General features: G+C 37.9%; 1 protein-coding gene across 3 annotated transcripts in view; it reads right to left on the bottom strand.

Moving 5' to 3' along the window:
- The window catches only part of B3GALNT2 (beta-1,3-N-acetylgalactosaminyltransferase 2), a 57,217-nt gene that overhangs the window by 26,401 nt on the left and 16,301 nt on the right, over positions 1 to 14,515 (bottom strand). For all 3 annotated transcript variants that reach the window (XM_078077730.1, XM_036109744.2, XM_036109746.2), the window contains exons 3-4: positions 9,466 to 9,566; positions 6,313 to 6,506 (exon numbers count right to left, since the gene is read on the bottom strand). In XM_078077730.1, coding sequence (XP_077933856.1) covers positions 6,313 to 6,506; positions 9,466 to 9,566 — 295 coding nt within the window. The remainder of the gene's footprint in view (positions 1 to 6,312; positions 6,507 to 9,465; positions 9,567 to 14,515) is intronic.

Genomic DNA, 14,515 nt, shown 5'->3' on the forward strand with positions numbered 1-14,515 from the left:
AAGCGAAATAAGTCAATCAAAGAAAGACAATTATCATATGATCTCACTGATATGTGGAATTTAAGAAACAAGGCAGAGGATCATAGGGGAAGGGAGGGAAAAATGAAACAAGACGAAATCAGAGAGGGAGACAAACCATAAGAGACTCTTAATCTCAGGAAACAAACTGAGGGTTGCTGGAGTGGAGGGGGGTGGGAGGGATGGGGTGGCTGGGTGATGGACACTGGGGAGGGGATGTGTTGTAATGAGCACTGGGTATTATGCAAGACTGATGAATCACAGACCTGTACCCCTGAAACAAATAATACATTATATGTTAATTAATTGAATTTAGATTTTAAAAAAACTTAAAGGATGTAAACTTAAGAGTTAAATAAATTATAATACAAGCAAAGTTAATAAATACAAAAAAAAAAAGCTAGTGTTTTAAAGCTTAGTGAGGAAGGCAAGTTGAAAGCAGAGATAGGCTGAAAGCTGGGCCTCTTGTGCCTCTTTGCGAACGCAAAGGAAAAGTTCTTGAGGGAAACTCTAAGTGCCTCTCCAGTGAACACGCAAAGGACAAGAAAGAGAAACAGACTTCTTGCTGATACGGAGAAAGTCTCTGGATAGAAGGTCAAACCAGCCACAACATCTCCCTTAAGTCAAAGCCTAATCCAGAGCAATGCTCCAACTACAATTCCATGAAGGCTGAGAGAGGGGAGGAAGCTGCAGAAGAAAAGTTGGAAGCCGGCAGATGTGGATGCAGGAGGTGTAGGGAAAGAAGCTGTCTCCTTAACATCAAAGTGCCAGGTGAGGCCGCAGGTGCTGATGGAGAAGTTGCAGCAAATTCTCCAGGAGATGGAGCTGAGATAATTCAGGAAGGCGGCCACACTTGAGTAAGGTTATCCGTGTAGACAAAGCAGCCTTCTATCAGAAGAAGATGCCATCTAGGACTTTCCCAGCTAGAGAGAAGTCAATGCCTGGCTTCGAAGCCTCAAAGGACAGGCTGACTCTCTTGTTAGGGGTAAATGCAGCTGGTGACTTTAGGTTGAATGCTCATTTTCCATTCTACAAATCCTAGGGACCCTAAGAATGACGACAAATCTCTGCCTGTGCTCTATAAATGGAACTACAAAGTCTGGATGACAGCACATCTGCTTACGCATGGTTTACTGAATATTTTAAGCCTACTGTTGAGACCACTGCTCAGAAAAAAAAGATTCCTTTCAAAATATGACTGCTCATTGAACAATGCACCTGGTCACCCAAGAGCTAGGTGACTGCTAACATAGCATTTCATGCCCGCTAACATAGCATGCATTCCATAGCCCACGGATCAAGGAGTCATTTCGACTTTCAAGTCTTATTATTCAAGAAATACATTTTGTAAGATGCCATAGACTCCTCGGATGGATCTGGGCAAAGTAAACTGAAGGCCTTCTGAAAGGATTCACCATTGTAGGTGCCATTAACAACATTCATGATTCATGGGAAGAGGTCAAAATATCAACATTAACAGAATTTGGAAGAAGCTGATTCCAACCCTCATGGAGAACTGACAGGTTCAAGTCACTGCAGATGTGGTGGAAATAGCAAGAAAACTAGAATTAGAAGTGAAGCCTGAGGATGTGACCGAACGGTTGCCATCTCATGATAAAACTTTAATGGATAAGGAGTTGCTTCTTACGCATGAGCAAAGTGGTTTCTTGAGATGGAATCTCCTCCAGGTGAGGATGCTGTGAAATTGCTGAAATGACAAAGGATTTAGAATATGGCATAAACAGAGTTGATAAAGCAGCTTCAGGGTTTGAGAAGTTGACTCCAATTCTGAAAGATGTTCTACTTTGGGTACAATGCTATCAAACAGCATCCCAGAGAAATCATTTGTGAAAGGAAGAGTCAGTCAGTGAGGCAAACTTCACTGTTGTCTTTTAAGAAATGGCCCCAGCCACCCCAGCCTTCAGTAGCTGCTACCCTGGTCAGTCAGCATCCACTGACATCGAGGCAAGACCCTCCATCAGCAAAAAAATTATGACTTGATGAAAGCTCAGATGATGGTTAGCATTGTTTAGCAATGAAATATTTTTAAATTAAGGTATGTACCTTGTTTTTGTGATATTTGCATTAATATTAATACTACGGCACGTGTAATAGATGACATTAAAGTGTAAACATAACTTTCAGGTGCACCAAGCAAAAAGTTCATTGGACTTGCTTTCCTGGGATATTTGCTTTACTGCGGTGGTCTGGAAGCAAACCCACAGTGTCTCTGAGGTACGCCTGTACTGTGTTTTTTTGAGTCCTTCCCAGTTTGTTTTAGGCAAGAATATTTCCTACTTCTCTCATGCCTATTCTTATATACCAGCTTACTACAGGAGAAATTTCTGTTAAAGCTATGAAGGCCACGCAGAAGTTTAGGATTAGGGGGGTTTTAGTGGATTATGCGTATTTCTTCATTAACACCAGTTCTGGGCCATACGGTGGTAATACCTGTGTATTGTGACTACCTGCAAACCTATTAGCATCCATCTTAGACTAGGCTTTCCTTAGGACAAAGATTAACTTCTTGGCTAAAAATACGGCAACTAAAAAATAAATCAACATTATCAAAATACTGTCTGGGCCAAGTCTCTTCACTGATAACTCAAACATTACAAATGGTTTGAAAAGAAAAAAAAAGATTACATATACTAAGACAATTAAATGGATCAAAAAGAGGGATGCCTGGTTGGCTCAGTAGGTTAAGCGTCTGCCTTCAGCTCAGGTTATGATCCCAGGGTCCTGGGATGGAGCCCCACATCGGGCTCCCTGCTCAGCAGGGGAGCTTGCTTCTCCCTCTCCCTCTGCCTGCCACTCCCCCTGCTTGTGTTCTCTCTCTCTCTCAAAAAAACCTCTCCGTTAGCCAATTTAATTGCCTGCTAAAACAAAACAAAACAAAAATCAATACTCTTTAAGGAATATAAGAGGATCCAGAGATCCTGCAATGAATCATTCACAATATCTAGGATATAATCCAAAGTTACCTGATATAAGACAAACCAGGAAAATGTTATTCATACTCAAGAGAAAAGATGATAATCGATAAAGACAGACCTCAACATGATTCAAATTAGAATAAACAGACAGGATTTTAAAGCCATTATTATACCTAAGGTCAAAACTGTAAAGAAAATATGTTCAAAATGAATGAACTCAGGAAATTTTAGAGAAATAAAACTACAAAAGAGAATTAAAGGGACATGCTAGAACTAGGAAGTACAATATCTAAAATGCTTTCATTGGCAAGGTTTAACAGCAGATTTGAGATGGCACAAGAGTCTGTAAATGTGAATATAGACTGAAGGAATTATCAAATCTGAAAAACAGAAAAATAATTTTAAGAAATGGACACAGCCTCGTGATCTGTGGAACAATGGCAAAAGGTCTAATATGCATGCAATTGGAATCCCAGAATGAGTGGAGAAAATGGGGCTGAGGAAAATTTTTTGAAGAAATAATAGCTAAAAGTTTCCCAAATTTGGTAAAAGATTTACAGATTGAAGAAAGTTGGCAAACCCTGAGCAGCATAGACACAAAGAATAAATCACACCCAAGGTACAACACAATCAAACTGCTTAAAACCAAATATAAAGAGAAAATCTTAAAAGCAGCCAGGACAAACAGACAAAAAAACCAATTACATATACCATATATGGGAACAATAATATGAAGGATAGTTGGCCTCTCACCAGAAAAAATGAAGGTCAGAATATATTGAAATGACATCTTTAAAATACTGAAGATAAAAGAAGTCAAGCCAGACTTTCTATACCCAGAAAATATTCCATAAGAAAATGGGGGTGGAGGAGGACAGAATAAAGGCAAAATAAAAACATTTTCAGAAAAATGAAAACTAATCAAATTCATTACCAGTAAACTTGCACATTCAGGAAACCTGAATATTCAGGAAGGAATGAAGAGCACCAGAAATGGTAAGTATGTGGGCAGACATAAAAGATGATTCTTCCTCTAAAGTACTTTAATACGCATTTAGCTGTTTAAAGCACAAGCTGTAACACTGTACCATTCTTATACTTTACAAGAAAGGGTACAACATTAAGAAAAATGACAAGGTAGGATGTATACTGTAATCTTTCTATCAACCATACATAAAAAAGAGGAATGCAAAGAGCTGTAGCTGAAAGGACAACAGAGAAATTAAAACGGAATTCTAAAAAATACTCAAACCCAAAGAAGGCAGGAAGAGGAAGAGAGAAACAGAAAAAAGTAGAACAAACAGAAAACAAAGAGCAAAATGAAAAACAATTGGATAACTGCATTAAATATAAATGGCTAAACACTCCATGTAAAAGGTAGAGCTTCTCAGACTGGATCAAAAGGAAGACCCAACTATATGCTGTCCTCAGGAAACACAATTTCCATCTATATATATATATATAAAAGAGGGGCGCCTGGGTGGCTCAGTCCATTAAGTATCTGCCTTTGGCTCAGGTCATGGTCGCAGGGTCCTGGGATTGAGCCCTACATCGGGCTCCCTGCTCAGCGGGGGGTCTGCTTGTCCCTCTGCCTCTGCCCTTCCCCTTGCTTGTGCTCTCTCTCTCTGGCAAATAAATAAATAAAATCTTAAAAAAAAAAAAAAAAAAATACATCATGACCAAGGAATAGGAGATTGGTTTAACATTCCAAAATCAATAAATGTAATTCATCCCATTAACAGAGTAAAGGAGAAGTACCCTGGAAACATTCTATATGCCCAGCAATAGGAGAACGGATAAACATATTGCTGGAATACAGCTTAGCAATTAAAAAGAGGAAAAGGAATGGGGCACCTGGCTGTCTCAGTCGGCAGAGTATGCCCTCTTGATCTCAGGGTTGTGAGTTCAAGCCCCACACTGGGCATATAGCTTACTTAAAAAAAAAAAAAGGTAAAAGAAAAGGGAAAAATCATGAATACATATAAGAACATGGATGAGTTACAAAAACATGTTGAGTGAAAGAAGCCTTACACAGGAGAGTACTTTATGATTCTATTTACATATTAAATATCACAACAGGCAAAACCAGTCTATGGTAACAGAGGGGAAAAAAAAAAAAAAAGGCCATCTCTAAGAAGTGGGACAGGGTGATAGGAATTTGGGTTACACAGCTTTATGCAGTTTAAACTGACCGAGGGGGAGCTGGCTGGCTCAGTCAGAAGAACATGTGACTCTTGATCCCGGGGTCATGAGTTTGAGCCCCACGTTGGGTGTAGAGATTAAATAAATAAAAACTTAAAAAATAAATAAATAAAAAACTGACCTAATGTACATTTCACTGTGCATAAAATTTAAAAAACCACAAATAAATATTAAAGTCTAGTTAATGGAAAAAACAAAAAACAAAAAACAGTCTAGTTAATGATATGCATGCTGAAGTGTTTAGGGACAAAGTGTCCTGATGCCTGAAACTGACTCTGAAATACAGTCAGGAAAAATAAAAAGATAGATTGTTGAACAACTTTATATATGATAAAGCAAATTTTTTTTTAAAAGAGTTTATTTATTTGAGAGCGAGAGAGAGAGCGAGCACGAGCAGGGTGAGGGGCAGAGAGAAAAGCAGACTCCCAGCTGAGCAGGGAGCCCGATGTGGGGCAGGATCCTGGGACTCCAGGATCATGACCTGGGCCAAAGGCAGACACTTAACTGACTGAGCAACCCAGGCACCCTGAAATACAGCAAAATGTTAACTACTGTGGAAATTAGGTGGCTACATGGGTGTTCACTGTATAATTCCTCCAAGATTTCTACAAACAGATCTTTTCAAATACAATTCCTTGCTAATATACTCCTTCAGATGTACTCTGCGAATAAATCAGATTTCCCCACATACCAGGAAGAGAGTAACCCAAGTTGTTTTAAACTTTCATTCCCTCTACATCCTTATTACAAAAGACATGTGAAGCAGCTGTTAGCCTTGTATTATAGAGACAGACTTTCAGGGTTGGAATGAAGAGACACTAATACTTGCTTATACCTTAGAGTCCCAAAGTTTCTACATTCATTATCAACTTTTGTAATTCCTTAGGCTTTAGGGAATTTTAGGTTGGGAATTTCTAATCTGGCCCAATCCCTTCTTTTCTAGATATAACACATTTATTTTTCATTGGTATTCTCTTCCCAAACCAGTATATTAATATATTATGCTATAATGTATCCCATCAGTAAGGGAAGAAAAGTGGAAGTCTTCCAACCAGATGTAATTATACAGTCTCCCAATCTACTATATGCCATGAGGAAAAAGCTGGTATTTTTTAAAAAGAAAAATGGGGAAAACCTTGTATAAAACAGTGCATACCTCTTGTTCTGCCTGATAAAGCTTGACTGTGATGTTCCTCTGGAAACCCACATCGTTGGCATCATAAAACACCCCAAGACTGGTAATAACGATTGGGTAGAGAACTCGGAAGCTCACGCTGACAACTCGGTCCTCAGAAATTCCTGATGAGGTGTCTTCAGGAAGACTGAATGCCTCAATTTCCTGGTTCAAAACTAAGGAAATAATGAGAAAAGGAGTTTTACATAACCAAACAAATATAATCTTATAATTCTTTCACAAATGGCAGTAATTAAAAAAATTCTCCAGAAATATGGCTGCTTCTAGGGAAAAACATAAATTTATCTTGAAATTTAAGAATGAAGTTTTTAGCTATATCTAGGTAAAATATTTAATTATCAGAACTACTTTAATAAATTTTTGTGTGCACATGTGTGCATATATATGTCTAAACACCATAGAGGAATATTATCAAAGGCATCTATTAGGAAAGGTTCGATAAATAGGGATATTAAAAACAGTACCTAATGCAGTCATAAATAATGAGAACGTTTAGTCTTGCTCTGCAAATTCCAAAAATTCTACTTCTTGTCGGGCAATTTAAAATACTTGTGATGTCACATGACAAAAGTCCTTGAAATCACTTCCAGTAACACTGAAAAATTCTATGTAATACTGATAAAAGAGAAGCACATCAAACACAGTAGTATGTCTGATCACATACTGTGTGCCACGCCCCATCGCATTTACAACTTCACAACTACACTGTGTAGTCGTGGCATTATCTGACATCACGGGTTATGATACTGAGGCCTGGAGATGTTAAGTAACTCGCCTGAGGTCACAGGAAGTGGCAGAGCCAGGAATCAACCCCAGGTTTACGGACTTCAAACTCAGTGCTCTTTCCACTCCCCTACAGCTGCCTAAATCAAAGCCAGAAACAGTCCTTTGCAGATAATGTTTTCAATTACTATAAATGAAATCAGGACCGATTACATGAAACAGTTCACATGGCTGAGAATATCAGTGCCACTTTGTGAAATAATATAAAAACCTATTCTAAAAGATTTTATTGAAGTTCTTTGTATCTTTCAGAGCTGTGGTTTTCCAATTTTCCTGCTCACACAACCACATCAGTTAAACGCATTTGTACACACACTCATATATCCATTAACAAAATAGACGCATATATTATTGTTACCAATATATTCAGTCTTTATAAAGATAACACTGTCTTATTTTCAGATAAACAGAAATTCAGTTTTTTTCCCACACCCAGAGGATCATTTGGATCCCTACCTTCGAATTCCTAGAATGCTATTTTACACTTAGCGGAAGTTTTTTTTTTTTTAATATACTCAGTAAATGTAAAAGATTCAAAGTATATGCATATGGGTTAAAGGCCAAGGTTAAGCACAGTATAATCTACCTACCTATCTATTAAGAACAGATGTACCTTGAATTTCAAGCTACCTAGACACAGGAAATCCTGCTGCTTTGGTAATGCTATTAATCAAAACTACATATCCAGAGTATCATGATGATTAATTAATGCTCATGATGACCTTAAGGTATTGAAATAAACCTAAAATGACATTGGAGTCATCAAAAAGATAAAATTAGGTTCAATATAAATTTAGTTACACCTATTTAAAAAAATTTGTAACCTAGGTATTACATATATGAAATTTTTCTATTAATTAATAGTTCTACTCCTTTACTATTAATGAATAATAACACTTAAAATAATAAAAGTCTGGTTAATTTAAGGTGAGATTTTAAAAAAATTTGATTTGGTTTGGATTTCAAATGTAATTTGTTCTAGGCTACTCTTACATCATCAGTAATACAACATTTTATTAGGTTCATGGTCCCTTTGGGACTGCAGTGCAAGCTAACGGATCTTCTCCACAGAGAAACGAGGAGAAACGCAATTACACATGAAATTTTACTTACAATGTTAACTAAAAGATCCTAAGTAAGAAACCTCTGCTTTACACAATAGAGACCTGAAAATAAGGTACAATTTATTTAGAAAGCTGACTGAAGCTGAACTTTATAAAAGGCAGGTTCTTTAATATTAAGTACCTACCATGTCCCAGGAACTATTCTGAATTTTTTATATGTATCAATGTATTTCATCCTGTCAATCCCTATGAGGTAAGTACTTTTATCCCCAGTTTATAGATGGTGAAACTGAGGCACAGAGGGGGTGAATAACTGATCAACGGTCACACAGCTAGAAAAGGCAGAGCCTAGATTTAAAGCCATGGGGTAACTCGGTGATGGGCATTAATGAGGGCATGTGATGTGATGAGCACTGGGTGTTATATGCAACTGATGAATCACTGAACATTTTATCAAAAACTAATGATGTACTATACGTTGGCTAATTGAATTTACATAAAAATAAATAAATAAAGCCATGGAGCCTGACTCCAAAGCCCACACTCTCAACAACATCACTATCGCTGCTTGTAAGAGTAAGGTGTACATAATTATAAAGGTCTGCCAAATCTTAAAATACCAGAAGTTAAAATCAGCACACTTAAGACTTTGAAAACTTTAGTCTTCCTTAAAACGATAGCTGAACATAAAAGGAAATGCTGGTAAAGAAAGACATCTGCTTGTACAGTTAGCAATGTCCTAAAACGGGTTCCCTGGTAACAGAGGGAACCTGATTAGGACCATCTTTCTTCATCATCAGAACTCCCACAGATCTTTAACTGTAAAGGAATACAAAATATTACTCATATTTAAAATTTTTTACCATTGTTTCTTTTGCAGGAGCTTATAGGCAATAATTCTAAAAGAAAGTTGACTCACAATATTCGTATCAAGGTTACTGTAAATTGACAAGATGGTGAAATCAGCAGTTATCTCAAAGTTCAAAACTCCATTATTCAGATTTATCTATGCGCGAGGGATCTCCAAATGCATGTGAATCATACCGAGGAACAAATTCTCCCGGATCCTGAAATTATATATATCTAAAAAGACTCCTCACAGCTAGAGTGATCACTCAATCTGTCAAAAAGGATGAAAGATACATTTTGATGAAAGCTCAATCGTCGTCTGCTAAAAACAGACCACCAGACTAGTCAGCTTAGCAAACTTCTCCTCAGCATCAAACTTGTACGCGGAGTCACGGGGCTGAGGAAAAAGACGACTCACCCGGATTCGTGATGTTGAGCAGTCTGCAGGAGTAAGGATCCTCCCTGTCTTCCACTGGCACGGCACAACCATGAGCACCTATTATGAACTTCACAAGCACACTGAAAGATGTGTTGGCATTAACATCAGATACTGATCTTCATTTTGTGCATACACGTTTCCTCATGCCCATTTCAAAGCTTTTACTTTGAGACACAGGTATTTATTAGGATTAATTCTAACTTTATTTTTCTAGCCTAGCAAAAGAGGAACAGACAAACTGAAAGTTGCCAACCACCAAGCGACGGATGTGTAAGCCCTCTGCTGTAGTACTGTGTTAAAGCGAGTATGAGTATGTTTGGCCTGGCTACCAGCAAATGCTCATATCAATTAAAAACAAACTACAGTAAAGTCAGTTTCTCATGCCCCGACCTAAAACATATCTGTATCTGCAATCTGCTTTATTTGCTTTCCTCTACTGTAGAAGGTATTCCTTTTGCTCCAGATTAGTCTTCGTATTCAAGAGGAGGTCCTCTCCTCTCCTACACCTCAACTGTAACCTGTAGCTCCTTCCCTACACGTTACAAATAAGATGAATTCCTGATACTAATTTCTATTTACCTACCATCCCTTCCTTGTCTCCACCCTATCCTTTAGTGAAGTCCTACAAAGGAATGAACTAAAATTGTAGGCTCTAGTTTCTCATCTCCCACTCATTTTATGAAACAGAAATTTTAGCTTCAACACCCACCACTTATACTGAGATGTGTACCACCAATGTAACCACTGATTTGTTGCTAAATCCACAGACAACTTTTCAGCCCTTCAATCTGTGGTTCCATAGTGCTGGTCTCCTTACAGTGCTCTCTTCCCTCCACTATGTGGCTTGCTCAGTCACCTGCACTGGCTCTTCTTCACCAAGTCTGTCCATTAGGGCAGATTTTAAAGCAGGGCTTTGCCCTTGGGTCTCTTCTCACTCTTTCTGCCTGCTCTCCCTGGACAATATTTATTCTCAAGGCTTCTCCTACTGGCTTATGAGAGCCAACTGCTAAATTTTCAGGAGTTCTGTGGACTGGTTATTAAGAACAGCCTTTATTAAATTACGTAAACTTACAATGAAACACGTTCCTTTAAAACAAAGAAAATACTCAAATTAATCATTTCTTAATTATTTCACTATTATCTATGCTCTTGGGGTTATATTTACCTATTATATCTGTGTGGTGGAAATAAAATGATGTGCTACTGCATATCTTTCCCAAGTCTGTGTTCAGAGATGCTGTATTAGTTGGCTGAAGTTGGTCATGGTGGGAATATTTACACTATGGAAACTAGCAAACACTATAAATAAGGGTTTTATTGACTTTAAGAGATGGAGGGGAAAAAAAAAGTAAATCGTTGGAGGAAAAGTCAATGAAGATTAAACTTAAAAAAGGATGTGTCTGCATAGATCAATGGAACAGAACAGACAGCCCAAAGATAAACCCACAATTATATGGTCAATTAATCTATGACAATGGAGGCAAGGATATCTAATGGGAAAAAGACAGTCTCTTCAACAAAGGGTGTTGGGAAAACTGGACAGCTACCTACAAAAGAATGGAATGGGACCACTCTCTTACACCATAAACGAAAAGAAACTCAAAATGGATAAAAGACCTAACTCTGAGACCTAAATCCATAAAACTCCTAGAAGAGAACATAGGCAATAATTTCTCTGACATCAGCTGTAGAAACATTTTTCTAGGTATGTCTCCCCAGGCAAGAGAAACAAAAGCAAAATTAAACTACTGGGACTACATCAAAATAAAAACCTTCTCCACAGTGAAGGAAACAATCAATAAAACTAAAAACAACCTATGGAATGGGAGAAGATATTTGCAAATGACATATCTGATAAGGAGATAATATCCAAAATACATAAAGAACTTATACAACTCAACATCAAAAAAACAAATAATCCAATTAGAAGACATGAATAGACATTTTTCTAAAGAAGACATACAGATGACCAACAGACAGATGAAACCATGTTCAACATCACTCATCACGGAAATGCAAATCAAAACCACAATGAGATACCACCTTACACTTGTTAGAATGGCTAATACCAAAAAGACAAGAAATAACAAGCGTTGGTAAGTATGTGGAGAAAAAGGAACCCTCACGCACTGCTGGTGGAAATGCAAACTGCTGTAGCCACTGTGGTAAACAGTATGGAGGTTCCTCAAAAATTTAAAAATAGAATTACCATATGATCCAGTAATTCCACTATTGGATATGTACCCAAAGAAAATGAAAACACTAATTCAAAAAGATATATGTACCCTGTACTTATTGCAACATTATTTATAGTAGGCAAGATATGGAAGCAACCGAAGTGTTCATCAACAGATGAATGGATAAAGATGTGGTGTGTATATATATATATATATATATATATACATATACATACACACACACAATGGAATATTACTCAACCATAAAAAATGAACTCTTGCCATTTGCAACAACATGCATGGATCTAGATAGAGAGTATAATGCTAAGTGAAATAATTCAGAGAAAGACATACCATATGATTTCACTTATATGTGGAATTTAAGAAACAAAATAAATGAACAATGAAAAAAATGAAATAAACCAAAAAACAGACTCTTTATAATTTTTTAATTTTATATATTTATTTATTTATTTGTCAGAGAGAGAGAGAGCATACACAAGCAGGGAGAGCAGCAGGTAGAGGGAGAAGCAGGCTCCCTGCTAGGCAAGGAGCCCGAAGCAGGACTCGACCCCAGGACCCTGGGATCATGATCTGAGCTGAAGGCAGACGCTTAACCGACTGAGCCACCCAGGCGTCCCCAAAAAACAGACTCTTAAGTACAGAGAACAAACTGGTGGTGGCTAGAAGGGAGGTGGGTGGGGGGATGGGTGAAACAGGTGAAGTGGATTACGAGTACATTTATCTTGACAAGCACTGAGTAATGTAGAGAATTGCTGAATTACTATATTGTACACCTGAAACTAATGTAACACTATATGTTAATAATACTTGAATTAAAAATAAAAATTAAAAGAAAAAAGTGATGTGTCTGTAGCCATTCCATTGTGAATTGTACAAAAAACTGAGGAACTATTCTTCCACTGTTCAAAACCTGTTACCTGATTCCAAAGAAGTCCCTGACTTTATTGACTAAGAGTAAAGTTCTGGCACATATCTCAGTTGTCTCTTTAGTTTTACTCTTTAACTTAAAGAAAACATTTATGTCCAAACTGCACTCTTTTGTCAACTGCAACATGTAATTGGTTACAGATACAAAAGTCTAGAACAATGGGAGCATTCCATGAGAATCAGCTCGCTACTTGGAATTTATAATAAAGAGTATCATGTATGTTATCATTTGTCAATTATGTGCTATACATCCTTTATATCAGTAAAACTTACAGTGAACACATACATACACACTACACATAATTATTATGTTTCAGGGAACCAGCTGGTAACTGCCTGCAGGTACCACAAACTCAACATATCCACAGCAGAACTTCTCTCCCATGAAACCTGCTCTTCTCATCTAGTGTTTTTTGCTCCTTGATTGATGAATTCATTATTCACCAACTTAGAAAGCTAGCAATCATCCTAGACTGCTCTTTCTCCTCTCCCTCCTCCCGTTTATTTACCTCATTTTCTTCTAAGGTCACGCTTTAGTTCAGCCCCTCAGCCACCTAACTGGATCTCAGTAGTCCATGCCACTGTCCCCATGGCTGTTCTGCAGGGGCTGGCCACAGTCTGCCTCTGGGTTCGACGCCCTCCCTCTCTCTACCTCATAATCCCTGTCTCTCGGCCCCCCTTTCCTTCCCTAGCGCTTCATCTCACTCACCCACACCCTCCCCTGAACCCCCCCAGGGGTTCCAGTTACTTGGAACTGTTTGGAGTTTCCCAAACACTCCAGGCTGTTTTATACCTATTTATATGATAGCACATATAACATTTTATTACACTATTACATCTATTTCCTCCTATTAAACTTCAAGCTCCTATAAAGACTCAGACTATATGGCAACTGTTTTTTGGGGGGGGGGGGACTTTTTTTTTTTTTTAAAGATTTTATTTGTCAGAGAGAGAGCACAAGCAGGGAGAGCGGCAGGCAGAGCAGGCAGGCAGAGGGAGAAGCAGGCTCCCCGCTGAGCAAGGAGTATATGGCAACTATCTTTGTATTCTACCACACGCAGTACACTACCTGCTTGCAGAAGATACGTAAGAGATACTTATGAAGTTGGCAACTTATTAATTTTATTACAAAGGCTTTTAATTAAATAAGATCCTGGAAATATATGTGGAGTCTGGCTCCCTCAGTGAAATGCAAGATTTGAAAGTAAGCCACAGCCACAGAAATGCAAACATTTTCTTTTACTAATGGCCAATTAAGGCAGAATACCATTCATAAACAACTAGCATTTAGAATAAAAGTATAAACAGAAATGAATAAGTTTACTTATTAAATTATTGCAGATATTTACCAAATTAGTTTTTTTTTTTTTTTTTAAGATTTTATTTATTTATTTGACAGAGACAGAGACAGCAAGAGCAGGAACACAAGCAGGGGGAGTGGGAGAGGGAGAAGCAGGCTTCCCGCCGAGCAGGGAGCCCCATGTGGGGCTCGATCCCAGGACCCTGGGATCATGACCTGAGACGAAGGCAGATGCTTAACGACTGAGCCACCCAGGCGCCCACCAAATTAGTTTTTTTAAAGCCATCTTAAATACTCTTACTAGATCCACAAAATTACTCTGCCCCAAGAAGTTGTTTTTGGCTAATACCTATTTTTATACAGGTATCCCATCATTTTTATAAAACAAATCACCAAGCTTCCTAAATTTAAAGCAGTAATGCTATGATGGCAAATAAATTATTGGTGACTATCTGAATGTTAATTTTCCTTATGACATTTAGTCTGAGTCATTCCCTCAATAGTTGTTGAGTGCTTTACCCTGTGCCAAGTTAGGTTCTAAGTACTGGGAATACATTAGTGAAAAAAGTTAAATTCCCGGGGTGCCTGGGTGGTTCAGTCG

This window comes from Halichoerus grypus, chromosome 7 (genome assembly GCF_964656455.1).
Source record: "Halichoerus grypus chromosome 7, mHalGry1.hap1.1, whole genome shotgun sequence".
NCBI classification, from domain to species: domain Eukaryota; kingdom Metazoa; phylum Chordata; class Mammalia; order Carnivora; family Phocidae; genus Halichoerus; species Halichoerus grypus.